General features: G+C 35.8%; 1 protein-coding gene across 4 annotated transcripts in view; it reads left to right on the plus strand.

The window, feature by feature from the left end:
* Positions 1–15,703, plus strand: part of Suco (SUN domain containing ossification factor) — a 65,183-nt gene that overhangs the window by 22,658 nt on the left and 26,822 nt on the right. For 2 of the 4 annotated variants that reach the window (XM_038349046.2, XM_038349048.2), the window contains exons 10-15: positions 6,247–6,354; positions 7,578–7,683; positions 9,274–9,294; positions 9,496–9,551; positions 14,451–14,542; positions 15,267–15,332. In XM_038349046.2, coding sequence (XP_038204974.1) covers positions 6,247–6,354; positions 7,578–7,683; positions 9,274–9,294; positions 9,496–9,551; positions 14,451–14,542; positions 15,267–15,332 — 449 coding nt within the window. The remainder of the gene's footprint in view (positions 1–6,246; positions 6,355–7,577; positions 7,684–9,273; positions 9,295–9,495; positions 9,552–14,450; positions 14,543–15,266; positions 15,333–15,703) is intronic. The other 2 variants (XM_038349049.2, XM_038349050.2) reach the window with 1 other exon arrangement.

Below are 15,703 nucleotides of genomic sequence, written 5' to 3' on the forward strand. Positions count from 1 at the left end.
TGGGGAAACAATACACTTTTATTACAATTTTATTTATTACTTGTTTGTTTATTTTTAGTTTCTTGATACAGGGTTTCACTGCATAGCCCTAGCTATCCTGGAACTTGCTCTGTAGACCAAGCTCACAGAGATCTGCCTGCCTCTGCCTCCCTAGTGCTGGAATTAAAGGCATGCACCACCGCTACCTCTGCATATTACATTATTTTATTATTTCTAAAAGCCAATTGAAGGGACTGGAGATCTGACTCACAGGTTAAGAGTGCTTACGGTTTTTCAGAAGACCCAGATTTGGTTTCCAGCACCTACATGACAGCTCACAATCATCTGTGACTCCAGTCCCAACGTCTCCAACATCCCCTTCTGGCTTCTGGGCAGCAGGCAGTGTAGTGCACATAGACATACATATGTTACATATTGTTACAAGCACTTTGCCAACTAAACCATCTGCCCAACCTCTTTATAGTGTCCTTTGATGAAACTTTTCACTTGGTTTTGATCTCTCTGGAATTATTTCTTACATTGTGTTTAGAAAGAATTCTTTCCATATTTCCTCATTTTCCTCTTGAGATAATTTTTTATTCAGTAATTTATTCTGTTTCTTAGCTTCAAAACCATTATCACAAAGTTTCCTTACATGCACTTTTGTTAAAATGCTTCTGTCCGTTTATCAGTTCATCATTATGTGCATCAATACCCTGTATAGCCTTACAGATCTTAATATCTAATAGGGCAAATTATTGTACATTAGGACTTTTTATGTTCTTTTGCCTCTTATTGATTACTGTTGTTTTTAACTTTTCTTGTTGAACTCCTGATTTCCAAATGGAGATTTTATTTGAAATTGTATTGAAACTGTAAATGATGGGTACTGAGTTTTTCTACCAGTAAATAAGCATCCTTATTGTTTACATATTTAACCCTTTCCATAACTTTTCTGAATTTTGTACCTCAGCAGTTTTCTTGTCGCTATTTTAAGAACCTCTGTTGATGAAGTCTCTTTCCTTCCTGGTCCCACAGCCGTTCAGTATCAACAAAATACACAGAGGTTTATAGTAATTATAATCTGGTTGGCCTATTAACTCAGGCTTTTTATTAATTAGCTCTTATGACTTAAATTAACCCATAATTCTTATCTATGTTTAGTCACATGGCTTGGTACCTTACCCAGTGAGGAATTCCCATCTTGCTTCCCCTGTGTCTGACTTATGACAGCAGACTGAGCCTTCCCTCTTCCCAGAATTCTCCCAGTCTGGTTGCCTGTCTATATTTCCTGCCTGGTGACTGGCCAATCAGCATTTATTAAAACAATACAAGTGACAACTCTTTACAGGGTACAAGACCATTATCCCATAGCAAATCTCTAAAAACTGTCGTATGTAGAGATACAATTAATCTATACATTTATATTATAGACTATATTATATACTACAATGAACAATATTCTATATACTATATACTACATATATATGATGTATAATATATATGGAGAGAGAGAGATAGCTGCCTTCTTTTTCTGTTGCTTACAGGAAGTAGTCAAGAAGCTTCTATGTAGGGAATTCTATATAGTGTTTCCAGTTCTTTCCAGTTCTCCTTATCACATTGACCTTTTCATCAACATGATGTTTCCACCTTGAAAATTGTTGAATAGAAAGTGACAACACACATTCTCAACTCATTCTGTATTTTAAAGGCAGTGCTGCTAACTTTGCACCTCTATTATTGTTTTTAAGATGTCTTAGGAGTGTTTGCTTGCATGTATGTATACCACATGTGTGCCAGGTATCCTCAGTAAGGCCAGGAAAGGGCATTAGAGCCCCTTGAAGTGAAGTTACAGATGTTTGTGGGTTACCATGTGGGTTCTGGCAATTGAATCTGGGTTTTCTGGAAGAATAGCCAATGTTCTAACTGCTGAGCCATCTCTCCAGTCCCAGGTACTATTAAATTTTTAAAGTTTGTCTCATCTGCTAATCCTCCTTGTAGAAGCTATTAATTTTAAATGAAATGTGTACTGTTTATGATAATGATTGAATTCACATGGTTTAAATTTTTTAAAAAGGAAATTTTCCAAGCTCTTTCATCTTTCATTTACTGTTAACATTTGAACCTGCATTTTCAGTGTCAATATACAAATACATTTATCTTTTTTCATGTAAATTAGTATATTTTACATCATATTTATAGCTTAGAAGTATTTAGGCCATCCCTTCTTTATTTTTGGAGACTGTTTCATTCTTTCTGATTACTAAAATTTATTTATGTAGCTATACTGAGTATAGTGGTATATTATTTGTGTTTTAATAAATAAAGCTTGCTTGAAGATCAGAAAGCAAAGCAGCCATACTAGTCAGCCATACAGGCTAGGGAGTGGTGGCATACACCTTTAATCTCAGGACTCAGGAGACAGAGGCAGAGGGATCTCTGAGTTCAAGGCTACCCTGGCTATACATGATTAAATCTGTCTAAAAAGAGAAACAGCTGATACAAAGGTGATCCCAGCACTTGGGATCACACACCTTTAATTTAGTTACAGCACTAGGGAGGCAGAGACAGGATTGATATGACTGGGCCGAGAGAGGAATATAAAGAGGAAGAGATAGGAACTTAGTGGAGTGTGGGGCATTGCAGGATTGCCCCTTTGTTTGTCTGAGCCTTGGTAGAGGTGAGATCTCTCTAATGGCTTGACTGCTTTGCTTTTCTGATCTTCAGCTTGAACCCCAATATCTGTCTCTGTGTTTTTATTTATGCTACAATTGATTTAATGAGTCCTCACTAAATGAATATTTGGATTATTTGTAATCATTTCCCTAGGGTAAGCAGTATTACTGTTAGCTGCCTGTGTGTTAACATCTTGTATTATATGAATACCAGCTGACAGACTGAATGACTGACAGGACCTCACTTGGTAGCATAGGCTAGCTCTGAATGTATTTTGTATCCCAGACTGATTTCATACTCAAAAATTTGCCTTTTCTTTTTATGCACTGGGATCATAGAAATGTACTATTTTGTCTAGCTTATATTGTAAATATTTAATTTTTGTGACTAGATTTTCTGTTCTTCTTGAGTTACCTTTTGTGGTAGTCAGTTTTTCTTCTGTAATATAAAATGCCTTAAAAAAAAGCCGGAGGAAGAATTTAATTTCACTTCAGTTCCAGTCTAAGGCTCTATTATTCTGAGCCTGTTCATGATGAGCAGGAAGCAGAGACAGGTGAAAGGTCTGTGGGAAAAGATAAATCCTCCTAAAACACAGCCCCTACTTTCTTCAAGTAGGCCCTATGTCCTGCTAGTCCATTCAGATATAAATTCATGACCGGATAAATCCATCCATGAAATTAGAGTCTTTATAGCCAATCATCTTTCAAAAACTTAGTAACTGACAGCTAAGCCTGTATGTAGTAAGATCTTTCACTGTGGAAATTGTAGATTTAAACCTCAACAGTTTTTGATAAATTACATATTGTAGAAATAAATTAATATTTTCAGTTTTATAATAAAAATTTTAAAGTATTGTCTTTCTTGAATTAGAGATCTATTCTTTTAAAAGTAGTATCTAATGTTTATGCTTCCACCTTTATCTTCATAAAGATCTTGTCATCGTTTCTTCTGCCATCTCTTCTTCACTCACAGATTTGCCTAAGTCATGAATTTTATATATTTAGATTTGTAAGATTCCTGTACTATAGATGCTTAATAGAATATATTGAAATTGGATTTGCTAGTATAGTTTTATACAACATTCGTTTAAATTTACACATTGTTCTCTCCAAGAAAACGAGAGATATAGTGTTGTGGACCAGCCCCAACAAAAATACCTCTTGCCAGGGTAGAGGTGTTGGGTTTTTGAAATATATGTAAAGAATTTGAAGATGCATGAAAAATATAAGAACATAAACCACATAAAGTACCGGGAAGGGCAATCCAGTGAATTCTAAAAATTGTCCTCATTTATTTTTCCATACATTTTTATACTCAATACAGACGGGAGGGAGGAGACAAAACAGGAGGGGGAAGACAAAAGACTTTATTAACATGATACAAAGGACAACTCAAGCAATTAATCTTTAATGAGACATCAAATCATTAACATTCTGTTGTTTAGGCAGAGAAGCTGCTCTAGACCAAGTATCCTGAAGGCAACCATCACCAGGTGACCTCATAGTTACAAAAGAAGGAGCAAAAGTACATTTTCATATCCTGACCACCTGTCGGGATGGCATGGACCTACTCATATGGACTATCTTAAAGTTAAAAGTATTAAGTAATCACTTCTTGAGTTGAGACATGCAACTACACTTGTCAGCCACTTTGAGCAACCTCCGACTCTGGCCATCAGACAAGGTGGAAATAGGCACACATTTTTGGGCCTCTACAGTATAGGTATAGTGAAAGATTGACAAAAAAATCTGATAAGCTATAGTAACCAATGTACTCGTATTTTCTATAATATGAGGCTTTTTTTTTACTGGGGATATATAGTTATTTAATTATGTTTCCCAAGTGAATTGACTTGATGGTGCATTTACCTGAAATATCTTTATATATAACATTTATGATATATTAGTACAGTTTTTATCTTTGAAACAGGGAAACATTTTATGTAAAAAATGAGAGTGGAGAAATTAGCTTGGTCTTAGAGAGATTAGGTATACAAGGATCATATCTAAATATAATAAAAGCATTATACAGCAAGCCAACAGCTAGCATCACATTAAATGGAGAGAAACTCGGGAACAAGACAAGGCTGTCCACTCTCTCCATATCTCTTCAACATAGTTCTTGAAGTTTTAGCAATAGTCATAAGACAACATAATATCAAGGGGATTCAAAATGGAAAGGAAGAAGCCAAACTTTCATTATTTGCAGATGATATGATAGTGTACATAAGTGACTCCAAAAACTCTACCAGAGAACTCTTACAGCTGATAAATACCTATAGTGATGTGGCAGGATACAAGATCAACTCAAATTTGTCCTATGCACAAAGAATAAAGAAGCTGAGAGGGAAATCAGAGAAACATCACCTTTCGCAATAGCCACAAATAACATAAAATATCTTGGGGTAACACTAATCAAGGGAGTGAAAGAGCTATTTGACAAGAACTTTAAGGCTTTGAAGAAAGAAATTAAAGAAGACACCAGAAAATGGAAAGATCTCCCATGTTCTTGGATAGGAAGGATCAACATAGTAAAAATGGCAATCCTACCAAAAACTATCTATAGATTCAATGCAATCCCCATCAAAATCCCAACACAATTCTTCACAGATCTTGAAAGAACAGTAATCAACTTCATATGGAAAAACAAAAAAACCCAGGATAGCCAAAACAATCCTATACAATAAAGGAACTTCTGGAGGCATTACCATCCCTGACATCAAACTCTATTACAGAGCCACACTAATCAAAACAGCTTGGTATTGGCATAAAAACAGAGACGTTGACCAATGGAATCAAATTGAAGACCCGGGTATTAATCCACATACCTATGAGCACCTGATTTTTGACAAGCTAAAATTAAACAATGGAAAAAAGAATCATCTTCAACAAATGGTGCTGACATAACAATGTCAACCTGTAGAAAAATGAGAATCTATATCGTCATACACAAAACTCAAGTCCAAATGGATTAAAGACTTGAATATAAATCCGACCACATTGAACCTGATAGAAGTGGAAACATACTTTTATGACCTTATTTTTTCACTAAGTAGTTGTAATATGACATTTTACTATATTAGTAGGCCTCTCACATCCCTTTCTTTTTGGTGGGGAGAGGTGTCTAAGTGATAGGAAGTGAACCATTGACTTTAATCTTAATGGACATTTGCTGCTTCATTGTCCAGGAAGACTATAAATTTTTAACCTTTTCGGCTTAATATATATTAGGACAGACATTTTTGCTGCTTTTCAATAACTTTTGCAAAATGTTAATATAAGGGTGACATTTGGGGCAGTGTTGCCTTCAGATAATATTAAAGAGTATATTGCTGAATCAAAGACTTTCATACTCTGTATATATCAGATTATTCTTGCCAGTTTATAATGTCACAGAATTTTTTTTGTAAAATCAAAGGTAACTTTAAGATGCTTGTCCTGATCAATACATTTTTACTAATGTGTAAGTTAGGTTACTAATGCTACTCTTTTGTTACATTTTAGTAACTTGTAGATGTCTAGTTTATACAGATGTTTAATATGAACCAGTTTGATTGGTTTATTTAAGTAATTGTCTTATTTTCTTTTAAAGGTTTGTTATTGAACTTTGTGAGCCAATTCAAGTCAAACAGTTTGATATTGCAAATTATGAATTATTTTCTTCTACTCCCAAAGACTTTCTGGTTTCTATCAGTGACAGGTAAATAAATTCTTAAGCTATTTCTTAAAGAGTCCATGATAGAATTTCAGAATAAAAATTAAATGCACATGCCAGTCTGTTGTCTTTTATCATTTTAGTTTTTATTTTAATACCAGTTTATAGTAATATTTTATTGTGGGCTCATGTTAATTATTTATCTTAGCTTTTGTAATATACAATCTGTTATGTTATTCCCTCATAAGCTAAAGACACAGATGGGGGTTAGTTTGCTTAAGACACATGATTGGTTATTTGGGAGAAGCAAGATTCCAATCTAGAACTATGTAACTTTTAATCGTTATGTTTATTGCTTTCAGACAGTTCTTTAAAACTTACTAAAAACATGCTTCATTTCATATCACAATATTTATTTTTGGTGAAATGTTTCAAAAACTTGTTTTACTTGCATGATTATGGAAGAAATGAAAATCTTAAAAATTAGAGTATATTCTGTTCCTGGTAATGAAAATTTACTATTCTTAGCATTTTAATATATTCTTTTCAGCTTTTCATGTATATTTTTTATTCCACTTAAATGTGCATATTCATATTTCTTACATCCTGAGACTATTTTGTCTTTTAAGCATAGCTTTTTTAATTAGAATTTAATTTTATCTGACAGTCAGGGTGTTTATTTGCTCCACAAGTACATTAGTGTGCTAGTGATTTACCATGGGGATTGTTGTGACGTCACTATGCGCTGCCATTGATTATCAAAGAGTTGCAGTGGTCTTTCTTTTCTTCACAGTCAATATTGTATCTGTACAGCTTTTGAAAGCTTTCTCAAAATTTCTTCAGAATTCCATCTACTGTTTTGTTATTAACCTTTTTTTTTCAGATTTCTTCCCCAATATTGTATGTGTTAGATGGCCATACCTAGCTCTGAAAATTGAAGTATACATATTTTTTAAAGATGAGAAGAGAGAACTCTGTATTTTGAGCTCTTTAAACATTACAAACAATAACAGGTGTAGAGTTGGAATGCTAGATTCCCTTTTAAAGAAATCAGCAATGGAGGATATCGGTTTAAATACAGTAAGATGTTATTGTTCCTTGTCTTCTGTTTGTTAATATGATTGATTGTTCAAGTAGTCCTTTTCAGTGAAGTGGAACTTGTCAGTTTAAAAAAAAATTAACTTAAAGGCCTGTTTTATTTAAATTCAGTGTGCTTAACACGAGAAGAAAAACTGTACATGATATATTTATTTTTTTATGTTTTCTAGATATCCCACAAATAAATGGATCAAGCTGGGCACTTTCCATGGTAGAGATGAGAGGAATGTCCAGAGTTTCCCTCTGGATGAACAGATGTATGCAAAATATGTGAAGGTAATCTTTATGCATATAGAACTATGTCTTTCCTGTAATAAAAATCTTATAGTTATTCCCCCTGCTCATTTAGAAATCCGAGAAACTAAGAGGAAATTTATAGCATAATATTATTTAATTAAATACTTCTTACTAGTCTGCATTTTTTTATGAGACAGATGGTACTCTGACATTTTTATATTCTTGGTAACCTAGACCAAAAAAAATTATTTCTGGCTCTAATAAAATGCCAAAATATAAGTTTTGTTTTGGAGTTTTTTGTTTTGAGGCTGAGCCTCTTGTAGCTCACCAGGCCTAACTGACCGGGTACTGTGAAGTACAGTAGTGCAGCACCATGCCAGCATGCTTTAGCATCTGTAAGTTGTCATCAGCCTGGTATTGTATTCTATTTTGAGACTTAAAACATTGCTACCATTGGAATCTTTTAAGTAGGTCTGATCTGTTTTTAATTTTTTAAATCTGATTCAATTTTATTTTCAATTTATTTATGACTCCACTTTTTATATTCAGGTGAAGCATTTTATGCCCATTTAGCAGTTTCAGATAAAAATTTAGACATAACTATTCCCATTGCTTCCTTCACCAATTGTCTTGAGTTGAATTTAAATAATAAATGGAAGTTTCTGTGCCTCTCTTTCCTACCCACCTTTTTCTGTATTAGAAAGTAAGAGAGGTTTCTTAAAGTACCATAATGTTAATAATAAGGCCTTTTCGAATTGCAGAACTTCTAACTTCTGTTCATTCTTCTTTAAATTGTAAGAACTTATAGCTACTGATTTTGTCTTCTGGGATTTTACTCTCTGTTTAAAGCATGACTCAAATTGATTTCTACAAATGGGTAAACTTGTAGTATTCCTAATTTCAGTATGAAAGTGCTAGATTCAATATTGAAAATGCAGTTGATAATTTTAGTATAAAAATTGCCATGTAAAACTCCCACTTTTATGGAGAGAAACTGTATAGAATTTTTTTGAATTGTTTAAGACAAGTCTAAAAACCATTTGCTTGTGATCTGTACAGTGATGAGTGCTGTCTATGCACACAAATTCTTACCTGGGTTTCTGCTCCACTAAAGGAACTAAATACAAATATACAAATAACTTTTTAAAATTTGCATTTTCTAAGTGAAGCATCTTTCAGTTGTGTTAGTTATATATGGAAAATTTATGCTTTCCCTGAAACACATTGTATATAATATTTTAAAACCACCAGAAACACTTCATAGTAAACTAATTTGTTTATTAAACTATACATTTATTCATAGATACATACATTTTAGATGGCAATTTAACATTGGTTTTAGAATCCTTTTTTAATCTAACAGAAAGCAATAGCAATGGATATAATTTCACTATTAACTTCAAGCTAATCTATTACATGTATTCAGATTATGCTTTTCAGTCGTTATGGTATTAAGTGGAAATTATGACTTTTGCTTCTGCAAAGAATTAAGAGTACTACAATGTTACCTGTCACAGTGCGTTGCCCTCTACACTTAATACCATATGGGTGCGGAAACTTAAGTTACTTATGGCATGTTATCCAGACTTTGGAACTGATTCCTTTTTCTTTTCCTTTCTCTTGCTTCAGATGTTCATCAAGTACATAAAGGTTAGCAACCTTCTCTTTTGCAATATTGAATAACAGAGCATGGCACATTAATGCATTACAAAAGAAATTTTCCAAAGCTTTACAAGTATTGATGGGGGAAATGACTTTACTTTTAGAAATGCTCTAATGAGAAGACCGAGTATACTGCTCACCTCACAGATGCACTGATGGTTTCCAAGTTTATGAACTTCTGTTTTTCAGGTGGAGTTAGTATCACATTTTGGATCTGAGCACTTTTGTCCTTTAAGCCTAATAAGGTAATACAAAGCAAAATATTTCCTGTTTTTACAAGTGATATAAAAAGCTAATGTTTTTAAAGTGAAGAGATATTTTTTTTTTTCCTCATGGTTTATTTTTTTTATATTTAAAAATTTCCATCTCCTTCCCTCCTCCTCCCCCCTCCCTCCCCTCCTTCTCCCCTTTCTCTCCCCTCCTTCTCCCCCTTCCCTCCCCTCCCCTCCACCCATACCTCCCCTCCCTCCCTCTCAAGGCCAAGGAGCCATCAGGGTTCCCCACTCTATGCTAAGACCAAGGTCCTCCCAACTCCCCCCAGGTCCAGGAAGGTGATCGACCAAGCTGAGAAGGCTCCCACAGAGCCCGTCCATGAAGAACAATCAGAGCCCAGAGCCATTGTCCTTTGCTTCTCAGTCAGCCCCCGCTGTTGGCCACACTCAGAGAGACGGGTTTGGTCGCATGATCCATCAGTCCCATTCCAACTGGAGTTGGTGATCTCCCATTAGTTCTGTCCCACCGTCTCCATGAGTGAACGCACCCCTCTCGTTCCTGACTTTCTCCCTCATGTTCTCGCTCCTTCTGCTCCTCATCGGGACCTTGGGAGCTCAGTCCAGTGCTCCAATGTGGGGCTCAGTCACCTTCCCCATCTGTCGCCAGCTGGAGGTTCCCTCACGGTCCTGACTTTCTTTCTCATGTTCTCTCTCCTTCTGCTCCTCATCAGGACCTTGGGAGCTCAGTCCGGTGCTCCAAGGTGGGGCTCTGTCATTTTCTTCATCTATCGTCAGGTGGAGGTTCTATGGTGATATGCAAGAAATTCATCAGTATGGCTAGAGGAACTGGCCTTTTCAGGCTCCCTCTCCTCAGCTGCCCAAGGAACTAACTGGGGGCGTCTCCCTGGAAACCTGGGAACCCCTCTAGGGTCAAGTCTCTTGACAACCCTCAGGTAGCTCCTTAAATTCAGATATATGCTTCCCTGCTCCCATATCCACCCTTCCTATATCCCAAGCACCCCATTCCTCCGAGCTCCCCCCACTCTCCCCTTCACACTTTTCTCTCCCCATCTTCCCTTGGCCCAGTCTTGCCCAACCCTCAAGTTCCCAATTTTGCCTGGCGATCGTGTCTACTTCCAATATCCAGGAGGATTACTATATCTTTTTTGGGAGTTCACCTTCTTATTATCTTCTCAAGGATCCCAAACTTATAGGCTCGATGTCCTTTAATCATGGCTAGAAACCGAATATGAGTGAGTACATCCCATGTTCATCTTTATGGGTCTGGGTTACCTCACTCAGAATAGTGTTTTCTATTTCCATCCATTTGCCTGCAAAATTCAAGATGTCATTGTTTTTTACCGCTGAGTAGTATTCTAGCATGTATATATTCCACAGTTTCTTCATCCATTCTTCCACTGAAGGGCATCTAGGCTGTCTCCAGGATCTGGCTATTACAAATAATGCTGCTATGAACATAGATGAGCATATGCTTTTGTTGTATGATTGGGCATCTCTTGGGTAGATTCCCAATAGTGGAATTGCTGGGTCCTGGGGTAGGTTGATCCCGAATTTCCTGAGAAACCGCCACACTGCTTTCCAAAGTGGTTGCACAAGTTTGCATTCCCACCAGCAATGGATGAGTGTGCCCCTTACCCCACAACCTCTCCAGCAAAGGTTATTATTGGTGTTTTGGATTTTAGCCAATCTGACAGGTGTAAGATGATATCTCAAAGTTGTTTTGATTTGCATTTCCCTGATAGCTAGGGAGGTTGAGCATGACCTTAAGTGTCTTTTGGCCATTCGAACTTCTTCTGCTGAGAATTCTCTGTTCAGTTCATCGCCCCATTTTTTAATTGGGTTAATTGGCATTTTACCGTCTAGTCTCTTGAGTTCCTTATATATTTTAGAGATCAGACCTTTGTCAGTTGCAGGGTTGGTGAAGATCTTTTCCCAGTCAGTAGGCTGCCTTTGTGTCTTAGTGACAATGTCCTTTGCTTTACAGAAGCTGCTCAACTTCAGGAGGTCCCATTTATTCAATGTTGCCCTTAAAGTCTGTGCAGCTGGGGTTATGCATAGGAAACGGTTCCCTGTGCCCATTTGTTGTAGAGTACTTCCCACTTTCTCCTCTATCAATCTCAATGTGTTCAAATTAATATTGAGGTCTTTAATCCATTTGGACTTGAGTTTTGTGCATGGTGATAGATATGGATCTACTTTCATTCTTCTACAGGTTGACATCCAGTTATGCCAGCACCATTTGTTGAAGATGCCCTCTTTTTTCCATTGTGTACTTTTGGCTCCTTTATCAAAAATCAGGTGTTCATAGGTTTGTGGTTTAAGATCCGGGTCTTCTATACGATTCCATTGGTCAACTTCTCTGTTCTTATGCCAATACCAAGCCGTTTTCAATACTGTAGCTCTGTAATAGAGTTTGAAGTCAGGGATGGTAATGCCTCCAGAAGTACCTTTATTGTATAAGATTTTTTTGGCTATCCTGGGTTTCTTGTTTTTCCATATAAAGTTGATTATTGTCCTCTCAATCTCTGTGAAGAATTTTAATGGGACCTTGATTGGGATTGCATTGAATCTATAGATTGCTTTTGGTAGAATTGCCATTTTTACTATGTTGATCCTCCCAATCCACGAGCAGGGGAGATCCTTCCATTTTCTGGTATCCTCTTCAATTTCTTTCTTCAAAGACTTAAAGTTCTTGTCAAATAAATCCTTCACTTCCTTGGTTAGCGATACTCCCAGATATCTTATGCTATTTGTGGCTATTGTGAAAGGTGATACTTCTCTGATTTCCCTCTCTGCTTCCTTATCCTTTGTGTATAGGAGGGCGACTGATTTTTTGGAGTTGATCTTGTATCCTGCCACGTTACTGAAGGAGTTTATCAGCTGTAGGAGTTCTTTGGTGGAGTTTTTGGGGTCACTTATGTATACTATCATATCATCTGCAAATAATGAAAGTTTAACTTCTTCCTTTCCAAATTGAATCCCCTTGATTCCCTTATGTTGTCTTATTGCTATTGCTAGAACTTCAAGCACTATATTGAAGAGATAAGGAGAGAGTGGACAGCCTTGTCGTGTTCCTGAATTTAGTGGGATAGCCTTGAGTTTCTCTCCGTTTAATTTGATGTTAGCTGTCGGCTTGCTGTAAATAGCTTTTATTATATTTAGGAATGACCCTTGTATCCCTAATCTCTCCAAGACCTTTATCATAAAAGGGTGCTGAATTTTGTCAAATGCTTTTTCAGCATCTAATGAGATGACCATATGGTTTTTTTCCTTCAGTTTGTTTATATGATGGATTACATTAATAGATTTTCGTATGTTGAACCAGCCCTGCATCTCTGGGATGAAGCCTACTTGATCGTAATGGATAATTTTTCTAATGTGTTCTTGGATTCGGTTTGCCAGTATTTTATTGAGAATTTTTGCGTCCATGTTCATGAGTGAGATTGGCCTGTAATTCTCTTTCTTGGTTGAGTCTTTGTGTGGTTTAGGTATCAGGGTAACTGTAGCTTCATAGAAGGAATTTGGCAGTGACTCTTGTGTTTCTATATTATGAAATACCTTAAGGAGTATAGGTATTAGGTCTTCTTGGAAGTTCTGGTAGAATTCCGCATTGAACCCATCAGGTCCTGGGCTCTTTTTGGTAGGGAGGTTTCTGATAACAGTTTCTAATTCTTCGCGACTAACAGGACGATTTAGAGCATTTACCTGGTCCTGGTTTAACTTTGGTATATGGTATTTATCTAAAAAACTGTCCATTTCTTTTACATTTTCCAATTTTGTGGCATACAGGCTTTTGTAGTAAGATCTAATGATTTTCTGAATTTCCTCTGTGTCTGTGGTTATGTCCCCCTTTTCATTTCTGATCTTGTTAATTTGCGTGTTCTCCCTCTGCCGTTTGATTAGTTTGGCTAAGGGTTTGTCAATCTTGTTGATTTTCTCCAAGAACCAGCTTCTTGTTTCATTGATTCTTTGGATTGTTTTCTGTGTTTCTATTTTGTTGATTTCTGCCCTCAGTTTGATTATTTCCAGTCTTCTACTTCTCCTAGGTGAGTCTGCTTCTTTTTTTTCCAGAGCTTTCAGGTGTGCTGTTAAGTCACCAATGAGTGCTTTCTCCGTTTTCTTTAAGTGGGCACTTAGTGCTATGAACTTTCCTCTTAGCACTGCTTTCATTGTGTCCCATAGGTTTGAGTATGTTGTGTCTTTGTTTTCATTAAATTCAAGAAAGACTTTAATTTCTTTCTTTATTTCTTCCTTGACCCAGGTGTGGGTCAGTAGTTGACTGTTCAGTTTCCATGAGTTTGTGGGCCTTCTGGGGGTAGCATTGTTGTTGAATTCTAATTTTAATCCATGGTGATCCGATAAGACACAGGTGGTTACTAATATTTTTTTGTAACTGTGGAAGTTTGCTTTGTTACCAAGTATATGGTCAATTTTCGAAAAGGTTCCATGAGCCGCAGAGAAGAAGGTATATTCTTTCCTATTTGGGTGGAATGTTCTATAGATGTCTGTTAAGTCCATTTGGTTCATTACCTCCATTAAGTCTTTCAATTCTCTGAGATATTTTTTCTTATGTGAAGTTAATACTATAGAAATATAGGGTATTGAGCTTCCATTTAAATTTATTTTAGAAAAATACCAAGATAGTCTGAAAAAATTATTTTATACTGTTTTTCTGTTAGTTTACTTTCTGTTTTATTGCGTTGATAATACATAGAAGCACAGATTGGTCCTTATATTTCTAAATGCTTTGTTACATTTATATTTTAATGAAGTAGTGGATGAATAATTGTAAGAAATACATTATTTTGATTGCAAAAGCTAGTGTTTGTGACCTTTTTACTCATGAGTTGTGAAGTGATGAGCCTTTGTAACCTCTATTTTAATGCAAGCCTTCAATGAAATTGTTACTAGGGTTTTCGGTACTAGCATGGTGGAAGAATATGAAGAAATTGCTGACTCCCAGTATCAGTCAGAACGTCAAGAACTATTTGATGAGGATTATGGTAAGTGATTTTAATTAGGTGACTAGCGGGAATTTTCTTTCTTTTTCTTTTTAGTAATTCAATAGTAATGGATTACATAAATCAACAATTGTGGTCACTTTATTTTATTGTTTTTAGCCCTAGTAACCAAATCTTTCTTAAATGATGTTCTAGTGTGAATGTTTTGTAACTTACATTCCAAACTTATCAGTGAGTTCTTTGCAATTGGGACTCCTTTGTAACACCAGCAATATAAATTTTGAGTAGTCCCAATTCTGGGCTTAAGAATCTGTTAAACTTATATGATACTGAAACAGCAGAAGTCAGTATTGAGTTCTTTGCTATGCCCTGTGCCGTGGAGTAAGTACATTAAGACCACAGTCTTTTAGAAGCTCCTTTGAGTCTGGGTTTAATCCCCTGGCTACTTTGTTTACTCAAAATGGTATAAATGTAATTTGAACAATTTAAAGTTTCTTTTGACATTTTCCTACAAAAAATACAAAGACATTTGCTAAAGGTTGGAAAAATGTTAAAAATATGTTTAATACTTTTAGTCAGCATTACATGTATTTTCCTTGATTTACATCAGGTAAAGGCTTCTGAACTTCTGGACATGTTTTAGGTTTATAATTAATATTTACTACACAGTGTTTTATATTTCAGTTGACTGACAAAATACAGATACTTTTAAATGCTTTTAGTAGAACTAGTTCTCATTAAAATTATTTTTGTCTTCTCTTAACAGATTATCCACTGGATTATAATACTGTGGAGGATAAATCTTCAAAAAATCTTCTTGGTTCTGCTACAAGTGAGTATTTGGGGTTTTCTATTTATATTATTAAAGTCTGTTTCTCTTGCTCTTCTTCTGACAGGCTGTTTGTTGCAATGTAGTTTAGAATGCTTATACTCCCACTCTTGAATTATATTAGCTTTTGGATGTGCTTTCCATGGAAATGAAATATAGTAGATGAAAAGGAGGAAAGTGTAAGCAGCAGATATCAAATTTGACGAGCTTAATCTCTTTGTAGTGAAGAAAGGACTATAAATTTCTTGGGAGAAAATTAAGAAAGGAGCACACCAGTAAATTTTTTGTGAGTGAAGGCTTAGTAATCTGTACTTACGCCTACTTTTCTGTTCAATTGCAAAATATAAAAGCTGTTTCCAGTGTGCACCAATAAT

The sequence above is a fragment of the Arvicola amphibius genome, chromosome 12 (assembly GCF_903992535.2).
Source record: "Arvicola amphibius chromosome 12, mArvAmp1.2, whole genome shotgun sequence".
Classification (NCBI taxonomy): domain Eukaryota; kingdom Metazoa; phylum Chordata; class Mammalia; order Rodentia; family Cricetidae; genus Arvicola; species Arvicola amphibius.